General features: G+C 37.6%; 1 protein-coding gene across 1 annotated transcript; it reads left to right on the plus strand.

The window, feature by feature from the left end:
* LOC131785402 (uncharacterized) lies at positions 1–1,368 on the plus strand. Its single transcript, XM_059102293.2, has one exon. It carries the CDS (start codon positions 1–3, stop codon positions 1,366–1,368), a length of 1,368 nt encoding a protein of 455 aa, XP_058958276.2.
* The last annotated feature ends 9,836 nt before the right edge of the window (positions 1,369–11,204 follow it).

Consider the following 11,204-nt stretch of genomic DNA (forward strand, 5'->3'; position numbering starts at 1 on the left):
ATGGAGGTTAAAGATTCTGTGGTGGATTTTGATGTAGATATTCTAGCTTTTACTGAGACCTGGCTGAGACCACACAATATGGATGATGTTGAGATTGGAACACTGTGTCCAACAGGTTATAGATTCCTACATGTTCCCAGGAAACAAGGAAGAGGAGGCGGTGTTGGTATCTTATTTAAGGATGTGCTGAACATCAACACTTCATTAACAGTTGATTATGATACATTTGAAATCATGGATGTTCGTCTTCGGAGCCTATATAGTGTCAGGATCTTAGTCATCTATCGTCCACCTGATAATTCCTCTTTCAATCGATTTTTTGAGGAATTCTCACATCTACTTGAATCTGTAACTGTGGAGTCTTCTGATCGAGTCCTAATTACTGGTGACTTTAACTTGCATATGGATTGTCAAGATGATGTAAATGCCAAACGTTTTACTGACATCTTGGAATCTTTTGACCTTAAACAACGTGTCTGTGCTGGGACTCATCGCAATGGCCATACTCTTGACTTACTTATAAATAAGTCTGATGATAACATGCTCAATAATATCAAAGTCTATGATCCTAACATCTCTGATCATTTGGCGGTAATGTGTGATGTCTCCATAAGAAAGCCCCAGTTTAGGAAGGAAGTTATCTTCTATCGGAAGCTTCGGTCTCTTGACATGGAGTCGTTTCTTAGTGATGTTGCTGACTACCCTCTCGTCATCGACCCATCCAGCGATCTCGATCATCTAGTTCAACAGTATGACACCTTATTAAGATCAATAATGGACAAGCATGCTCCTGTCAAGCGCCGAGTTGTTACTATTAGGCCTGCTGCTCCGTGGTACACTAATGAGGTATCTGTAGAGAAGCGTAAGCGACGACGCCTTGAAAGAAAATGGCGAAGAACCAGGCTGCAGGCTGATCGACAAGAATATAATCGTCAGTGCTGCGTTGTGGATAATTTGATCAAGTCGTTGAAATCCTCTTACTACACTACCATCATTACTGAAAACTCAAGTGATCAACGGGTTTTGTTTAATACAGTATCAAAACTACTACAAAAGCAATCAACTGCACGGTATCCATCTTCTTGTAGTGATGCACTAGCTAATTCTTTCGCTGATTATTTCATTGACAAGATTGATCGTATCCATGCCACACTAATAGAGAAGAATTCTGCGCAAGGTAATGATGCTAATGAAGTGACTCTTGGTAACTACGTGGAATGTAACTCTGTGTTTTCAGACTTTATTAATGTCAGTTACGAAGACATCAAGGGACTTGCATTGAGATCTATTAATAAATCCTGTGTACTTGATCCTCTGCCTGCAGTGGATCAAGGAATGTTTCAATTTACTAACTCCTGTGTTGACTAACATAGTGAATACATCTTTATCTACTGGAGTTATGCCTGATGTCTTGAAGATTGCAGCTATGACACCGACTTTAAAGAAACATAATGCTGATTTCACTAAATATGAAAGTTTTCGACCTATTTCTAATTTGAAGTTTGTGTCCAAGCTTGTGGAAAAAGCGGTATGTGTCCAGCTTACAGACTATATTACATCTAATGGTCTTTCGGAAACGTTTCAATCCGCATACAAGTCATTTCACTCCACTGAAACGGCTCTACTGAGGGTTCAAAATGACATTCTTTGTGCTTTAGATCGTAATGAGTCGGTCATACTGGTACTTTTGGATCTGTCGGCGGCGTTTGATTCGGTGGACCATACTCTTCTAGTGACAAGGCTGTCTACTTGTTTTGGTTTTCAAGGAACTGTGCTTAAGTGGCTGAAATCATACCTGTCTTCACGTAAGCTGTTTGTTAAAGTTGGGAATAGTCATTCTTCACAACGTGCATTGAAGTGTGGTGTCCCCCAGGGATCAGTTCACCTATTGCGGACATAATAAATGATCATGGACTATCATACCGTCTATATGCTGACGACACCCAATTATATATTACCTTTAAATCTACCAGCTTGAATGACATCCAACAAGTGAAGTTGAGAGTGGAATGCTGTGTGAGGGACATTGATGAATGGATGATAAGAAACTATCTTAAACTAAACCAGGACAAAACGGACCTTGTAGTCATCAGTTCCAGATTCCATCCCATGCCTGACATCGGTCACATTACTGTTGGTTCTGAGTGCATTGCACCTCGTGACTCTGTTCGTAATTTAGGGGTTCAGTTTGATAGCATATTTAGTTTTGAGGAGCACATTAAGAACATTTGTAAATCATCATTCTATCATTTGAGAAATATTGCTAAAATCCGCAAGTACTTAAGCCAAGATACATGTAAAATCTTAGTCCATGCATTTATTAGTTCGAAAATTGATCACTGTAATTCCTTATTACATGGCCTTCCTAAGTATCTGTTAGCTAGACTACAGGCAGTTCAGAATGCTGCAGCTCGTGTTGTCACATTGACACCGAGGCATGTTCATATAACTCCTATTTTAATTAATCTTCATTGGTTACCAGTTGAGTTTAGAATAACTTTTAAAGTCCTTTTATTGGTATACAAGGCCCTTCATGGCCTTGCACCTTCTTATATTTCTGACCTTTTGAATTTTAAAACATACTCTAGGTCATTGCGTTCTTCATGTAAAGAATATTTAGTGGTTCCAAGAAGCAGATTGAAAACATATGGAGACAGAGCTTTCTCTATTGCAGGACCTAAATTGTGGAATGATTTACCTCTAGAGATTAGGAAATGTGCTTCAGTGGCAACTTTTAAGCAATCCCTTAAAACTTTTTTATTTAAGTTAGCATATAGGTTATGAGATTCCTTTTGTTTTGAGATGTTTTTGATTTATATAGTAGATAACTTAGGCTATATTTGAATTATATTGTATATTGTAGATATTTTATATTTTTTTTATATTTTATTTTGTAATTAGGTAGCGCTTTGGACAATTATTGGATTTTAGCGCTATATAAATAAAATTATTATTATTATTATTATTATTATTATTATTATTAGTAAGAGTTTTCGTCGGTTTCTTTCTCTTTCTTCGACCGATTGACAAGCAGAGACTGGATGATTGTGTTTCGCTCGTAATTGACCACGACTCTCTTCTCTGACAAATCCGATCAAAAAAGCTGTCAGGAAAGCCTGACAGCATCCCGTCCGGGAGAGGATGTAATATTGTCGCTGGGCAACCATTTTTTCACTCGGCTATGCATAATTATAATTGCCCACAATTGTCCCTTATTTTTATGGAATTGATGTCACGATATAACTACCGAGAGAAATCTTTACACGAGAAGAGTGTTCTTTCGAACAGGTGCTGCAAACTGAATATTGTTGAAATGAAGACCCTGGCTTTTTTTTCTGACGGCTTTCTCTTTTCCCTTATGTGACAGTAAGTCAGTAACAAAGTATACCTTGGATGGCAAGGAGCAGGTTAGGATGTTTTTTACTTAACTCTTCCTTATACCACATCATGAAAAATCAGGTATTGCGAAAAGCGGAAAAATTCACAATCTTCACAATCTTAATCTCGTATTTTCACGAGTTATGAAAATTAAAAAGCTTACCCCCCCCCCCCCCCTCTCATCACTGCGGGAGAACGTAACTCTTTCAAAATCTGCCCTCAGTTTCTGAAACAAATGGTATCACAAACAAGAACACTATGTAATCATGATCAAAAAGGAATCATTCATAGACATTTGTCACATTTCGCAAAACGTTGAGAAATAAGAGTCCTCATCAAACGGACATAAAGAGAAAGTCGCGAGAGAGCCAGGGCCAATGAAATCGAAGTTAAGTTTTCTTTTTCCTTAACCCCAACTCTTTGCCCACTTTTCCTTCTGTTTTTTACCGATCAATTTTGGATTTCGTTTAATTTACGTGCCAGGGGCTTCAATGTTGCATTTCATCGAGCGGCGGCATGAGCCCATTGACATGCGCTTGAATGAGGTGTGAAAACTGTGAATTTCTTTGGAGGCTAAAACTCAAGGTGAATTTTACGCGAGTTACCTCTACTTAAATAAATTGGTAGAATATGTTGATTTGTTGGTTTTTCAAGAAAATTGGCCAGATACTAACTAACAAAAGCGTGTGAGGCTTTGACAAAATTTGAAATATTTTCTTTGTAACGTCCCAGCGCGCGTGACAACGACCGAAATATTTTCTATTGTTCCACTTTAAAATTTATTTTCTCAGGAACCTTTAGGAATATCTGTAAAAAGCAGCGTGCGCAGGACGACCTTGTTTGGAACCCCTTTTTTGGACAGTAACTTTAGATAATCAAAGTTTTGGTATCGAAATATTTCTTGGTCGTTTTGCCTGGTTATTTATTCATAGTTTGTAGGTAAAACACATTTTTCTCATTGGTAAAACCTGACACAATTTTAATTAAACCCTTTTTCGGTGCACGAGTTTTGTCTGCATGGCATATTATGTAAGATTCGGTTCACGCCTTTAGCTGTGCGTATATCGAGTCATGGGTGCACTTACAAAGCTTGGAGAGCACTCAAGAACCTAGAGTCGCTCTCGACTGCACTTAGAGCAACTCTTACGCTTCTCTCGTGCTCTCCATACTTCCCATGTCCATCCATAAGTTGAAATACCCTCGCTAAGCATAAATCAATTCTTTATCGGCAATTGAGGAGGACTGAAAATAGGCAAACATGCTGTACCATTCGGGTTTCTTTAATTAATCTATGTACAATCGAGTTGTATTTGACAAATTTTCTTATCCAGTTCTGCTGAAAATTAATATCTAAGGTAGGGTCTTCTGTTTTAAGGACAACCTTATCTCTTTTTTTTTCAGTTGTAAGCCAAGGAGAGTAACAACATTGAGAGAAGAATAGTTTCTATGTTTTTGGTTTTGGTGTTTGTTATCATAACTAGAAATATTTACAGCTGTTAATCCGTAGTCACAGTCAATATCCGCACTTATCACGATGAAGAAAGATAATTTAATTAATTTTCGTCAAAGATAATTTAAAATAACAGTTTTGTGATATTGACCGGTCCAAAGGCCTTGACCGGCTCTCGTTCACCATCACTCAAATGTACAGACCATACGCCGCAACACATTCCAATCCGTTCCAATCCGTTGTCGCCATCTTTCCGATTGACCAAGGCCTCGCTGTATCAGAGTTGGTATTCTTGGTTGGCCCTTACCGCCGGATTAAAGTTCCAGGTTCAGCTTCGGCTGGGTCACTGTGTTGCTTTCCTCTCACAAAAAATATTATCTCAGTGCCCGTCTCCACTCAAGAGTGTATCAGAATACCGAGAAAATGTCAGTAAATCAAAAAATCTGAAGGGTAACCCGGCCATGTACGGACATCCTAGTTTCCACCGAGTATCAGCACTCCCAGCCTATTAATGCCTCTGAAACCGGGCTACCCTCCAGCACACTTACGATGAGCCATTAGCTGCAGTTAGCATTTTAAACTTACAGGGAAATGTGACTCTTACCGCATAGGATAAGGGTTCTTGGGTTTCAGCGGTTGAATTTTTAGAACGTCTTAAAATGAAACAATGTCTAGAGCTACAGAAAGACTGGTTGGTGAAAAGATAACTTTCTCTGTATGATAGGTGTAACCGAAATTCTTCTCTTTGGGTTAATAAATTGAAAAACATTAACTTTGGAGGCTGGATTTATGTTCGGAGCCTAACTAAAAACGACCTATACATATGGAAAACGAATGTGGACGTCGCAGAAAAAAAAACTGTCACGAAAGTATAATAATGAACAAACGAACGACGATAATAGGTGTTTCGCGACGTCTGTTTGTCACAGTAGCATAGTGGTTAAGGTGAGTTCTGTATGTATTATTTGGTGGTGTGGATCAGGCCAAAGAGTACAGAGTATACATCAAGTTTCAAAGCTGGCCTTGGATGTGGCAGACTGAATTGATTCACAATACTCAGAATTACTCAGACAGCAATAAATACTGAGCAAAAAAATAATCAAACTAAGAACAAAGCTAGAACAGGTGTAGCCTTGGAAACTGATTTGATGAATAACGACATCAACGTGTGTGTTGTTGTTAGAGAAACATCTCAAACCAGAAAAAGCAGAGGTTCTCGTCAATATTCCTCGTTTATACAATCTCCGAGAGGACTAGGATCTAGTCGTTTTTATAGGAACAAAGGCGGCGTGGGTGTTTATGCGCAGAACAAAAATTTTGTTATTGACGTTTTCCATTCTGAATCATTTTCACTGACTGGCGTGACTTTGCTTTTGCGCATGGCATTCTCTTTGTCAGTTTCCAATCGTTTGCAATCAAAAGTATGGGAAATATGAACTTATGGAGTACATTAGGTGTTCTTGGAGTCGGTCACCTAATCGTCTTCCCGTTTCACCGATGTATAACTTCTTGCAATGAGTGCAAGTTATGCATTGGCTAAGGTGCACTTAAAATGACAGTTATCTTAATGGGTCTCTCGGGTCCCGACATTTTCTCTACGTTATTAATGAAAGGACAAGTTATGCATCGTGAGCGAGCGCATTTGAAAATCCCAGGTTGCTCATTGGTTTGAAATAAACTTCTGACAAAAAGGTTGCCTAATTTTTTTTTGCGTTTGAATGAAATAAGTAGAGGTTTTGCACTGGTCTCTGAACCGTTTGAAGCAATTTAAATTTTTTAAGAAAGGTAGAATCAACTGCGTAGTTATGGGGGTGAGATGTGAGAATGAATGGGATACGATCGGTATTTTCCTTCTGTGTCGTTGCTAGTGCTGAATGTCAATCAGTTTGTTGGGCGCGGTGGTGGCCCACTCGAATGACAGAAACAGGATAACCACGTTTATCGAAAAACTGGCACATTCCTTCTGACTTCTTTGAAAAGTGAAATTGTTTTGAGGAAAAAGAGACCTATCGATGAGTACTAAGATATTTTTAACATACTACAATGCTTTCAACTTATTGTCTTAGGCCTTAATTTTCAGCATGACTATAGATATGATAAGCCGAGATGTAATGAACAAGTGTGGTGAGGCTGACAAATGACATAAGATCTTTGCGTATGGAGGGATGTAGTTAGCTTAAGGAATTTTATCCATTTAAGACCATAGCTGAACCCAGATTAAGGATTATAATAATTATGCATTATAATCTTAAGAGATTGGATTAAATGCTCGTGTATCACTATTTCGACGATAAATTGTACAACTATCACAAAATTCGAAAACGAAAACGCAGCGACTAAAAGTATTGTTTTTTTTTTGTTTTTGTTCGAACTCGGCGACTGCTGAAAGACAACTAACTAACTGACACGACCGATTCAAATATTAATTAGTTAAGACTTAAATTCTAGCATGCAGCGTTTTGTTCGGCCGTCCCAATGGACGGCGTAAATGTTAATGACCAAGCTTTCGTCGGAACAATCACCATTGCCGCGGTGGGTCTTTTATCTTCTTTCTGATTTTCAAATCAGAAATTCCTAGCCCGTTTCGTTGCCTGTTTGAAGAACAAAGTATCCCAGTTTTAGTTTTCCGCTCTCGTCTCGGGCATGGATCTAATGTGCAGTGCCAATAACCACCAAGCTACGCGTGGGAGGGCTTCAAGGCTTTCAGCACCGAATTCACCGGAGCGAAGCAACAAATCTTCTTGAGCATTGGATAGTTCCTTTAGAGTATGATGGCGATTACCTTTCGCTTCTTCAAAAACCAGCTGTTTCTTTTTAGAAAGATGAACTTCCCTGCACTCAAGAGAGAATCTTTTGTATTTCTTTATATTCCTTTTTATTTTTATTCATTTTTCCACTCCACGTAGTACTTAGTGAAGTAAAATAATAAACAAAGTATTAACGAAGCATTTCTAGTTCTGTACATTCAAATTTTAGAGAGAGGGGGACATCTAGATACCTAATTAGTCCCCCTTAATTTAGGATAAAAAGTGATTAACGAAACTAGACTTAACTAAAACGGTTTAGATCAAAGAGAAAGACAGAGGATGAAGTACTTGAATAATTACTATTGAGTTAGATAGTAAAGTGAAAGTGCCTTTTTAAAACATTTGTTTAGTTGGTTTCTCTCTAATAGGGTGAGGAATATCGTTTCAGATATACCTACCGACAATTGTTAAACAAAATTTCCCGACATATGTCGAAAAGAAGTATTTGCCAGATGGTTGGAGGATACACTTCGAGAGTCATAATCATGCAACTTGGACACTAAGGAGAGATTCAAGTTTGAACGTTTGCTAGCATTTAAATAGTCGTAGAGAAGTAAAGATGTATTGAGTCTGACAGTGTCAGGAACTTTCAAAAGTCCCAAAGCTGCATAGTGAGGAGTAATTGGTTGCATGAGAGGAACATCATTGATAATGCGAACCGCTTTATCTTTTAATTTTACTCTTTAGAAAGTGGTGAATTATAATTATTTCCCCAGAGTGCACAACCATATGAAAGATATAGAAAAATAACAGAATAATAATTACATCTAAGTGGGTGGATCATCAGCGATTTTGTTCCTTTATACGAAACCTTTATTCCTTTACTTCGTTTAAACGAATTCAAAGTATATTATATGAGTTGTCAACCACTTCTTATAAAATTTATTACTCAATCCTGAAGCAATCCAGGGCTTATAAGCTTTGTGTCTAATCTTAGCTGTTTTGAAAAGTGCATGTTTATTACTTGCTCTATTGTAAATACGAAAAAAACTAGTAAGCCTTTCATTGACTTCGCTACAGGTCCATATGGAATCCCAATTTTCCTTTTTAATATCAATTCTAAAAGGTAGGTAACATAAGATGTGAAGTTTTTTGTCTTTTGAGGCAAAAATATTTTATTTGTATTAGTATTTTTTATTTTTAAGCGCTAAGTCTGATATATTCGGACAGAAATAACTATATTACAAGAGTTATTTCTGTCGAAATATGTTTAATTATAAGTTGACGAACTTTACACCAAAGCCACCTAAGAATTTCCGGCTACGAGTTTCACCCTTACCAAACCTTACTAATAAGAAGAGATGATTTGACTCTCTTTTCAGATGGTCCTGCCCTTTTCCTGATTGCTAATTTCTGATCATTATTTACCGTAACCAAGGTCAATACAGTTCCTCATGCATTGCAGTTTGGTCGAGTCTTAAATTGAATCAATAGGGTTCATAAAGAGTTGGAGATACCTACGATAACATTATAGGGGACCAAGACGGAGACAAAAGTATAAAAAAAAAGTAGATTTTTGATAGTTTTCAACTGTAAAAATGTTACTATCAACAACTAGAGGGAACTACATCAATGAAGAACAGGTGCTAAATAATCTTTGAAGTATTCCAAAGGAGAGTTTACATAGGAAAATAGCTTTTTCTATTCTATGTTCACGACAAAAAGCACCTCAGAAATTATGCAAGCCTTATTTCCGACCACCGAAGTATCATTTCTTTGGGACCAGACAAGGTAAGATTCGCTCCTTAACTTAGTACAACCGATTTGGCCTTCCTGTGCCTCAACATTGTGACATAACTCTTTAAACAGCATTCTGAAAACATTTAAGCTGAATGCTACATAATTATACTTTGGTAGGTCTTCGGACTTCAAGCTCACCAGAAGAATATTTTGGTAAGTTTTTATCGCTTCCAGATGAGCTCATTGATTTAAAATGCTACAAAATCTTCCAAATACCCGCCACAGCACTTCATCTTCGAGATGCTGTTCCCATGGATATGTATTAAAGAAAGAGAGAATGGAATTTTTTATCATGCACTTACTAATTTGTATGTAGTTTTACTTATCCTTCTACTGGATGGATCACTATAAAAACAACTGAGTGCGATTTTCAGACACCAATACCATAAAATATTGTCGGCTTTGGGTTAAAAAATATACTCGTATTGGGCTTCGTTGCCTTGAAACCTCGCCCAAGAAGAGCATATGTTTTAACCCAACAAGCTGTCAATATTCTTAAATATTTAACAGTTTAAGGATGTTCAGTTATGTGTGAGGCAGTAACGGTAGGGACAGCTCGTCGGCACCAAATAGTAGACGTAAAAGGAACTACAGTTCTTCACCATTATGTTTTTCGACTGGTGACAGCACATATCCGAGCTCCTGCTGAAGTAAACAGTCCCTGCTACTTCTCCCTCAGTCACTGTGGGGTGACTACTGCTCAACCAGCCTGGAAATGATGTGCCGCACTTGTCAGGATCTGGACACTCAGTCGGCATTGTTATTCCTGGAATGTCCAGGAAACGATACCAATCAGGGTTGAGATTTTGGTCACATTCTGTTTTTCCGGGTCATGGTGGCTTACGACTCTATCAACATCGTGCAGAACGGTGTTGAGTTGACATACATCAGCTAAATGGTAGAAAATCGAATAAATTGAACTTACAATGTTGTCGTTTTGCTTACTTTGAACAAATAAAACACTTAGTCTGTTATAAAAAGATTAAATTTTCCTATTGATCGCTGTTTTCATATATGCTAATTTGATATTTTCTCTCTGGAACAAAAAAAATTCACCTCAACCCATAGCGCCTGTCACTTGCTAAGCGCTTTAGTATCAGTGAAGAGGAATTGTCAGGCAGGCGTGCAGACAGACAGACAGAGGGACATATAGACACAGGTATCGGTCCATAAGACGTTGCATTTCCTACCTTCCGACCCTGAAGCTAGTGAGAAAAATGAAGTCAACAAACATTTGCATTCAGTGCCATCCCATTCATGTCCAAAATGACAGGTGCAATTGTATGATCCTACCGTATTTTTACAAATGGCAGCACCCTTAGCACATTAATAAGAAGTAAAATAAGGCATTCTCTAAAATATGTTCCGAGTGTCTTCATATACAGTCGATCCATTTCCAAACCGAAGGAAAGAATCAAAGATCAGTCTTAAAGGAAAGAATCAAAAGTGAAGTGAAATAATATAAAAGTATATTTGAATTGAAATCTGAATATCTTTAACAAGAGAAATGTCATATAAACACCAATGAATAATATTTGTAATTTCTCATCATATGAGACAGATTGTAACCATTTTTCTTATTTAGAAAAGCGAAAACTTTATGGATGACTAATAACCACTAACAAAATAATGCTAGCATAACAGCTCATACCATTTTTCACTCACTACAATCTCAACAATTTAACTCGAGCGAGCAACATTGCACAATTTACAGGTTAAAGGGAGTGCTTCCTTTGTCCACTACTTTGGTTCGAAAAGAAGGCCTCTAAAGTTTTTTTGCCATTGTTACGTCTAGTTTTAGATCAATCACCTAACACCACCATGTTTTT

The sequence above is a fragment of the Pocillopora verrucosa genome, chromosome 5, assembly GCF_036669915.1.
Source record: "Pocillopora verrucosa isolate sample1 chromosome 5, ASM3666991v2, whole genome shotgun sequence".
Classification (NCBI taxonomy): domain Eukaryota; kingdom Metazoa; phylum Cnidaria; class Anthozoa; order Scleractinia; family Pocilloporidae; genus Pocillopora; species Pocillopora verrucosa.

Bases quoted from the DNA above. Each gene is read 5' to 3' on its own strand.
- LOC131785402 (XM_059102293.2), top strand. From the start codon at position 1: ATGGAGGTTAAAGATTCTGTGGTGGATTTTGATGTAGATATTCTAGCT.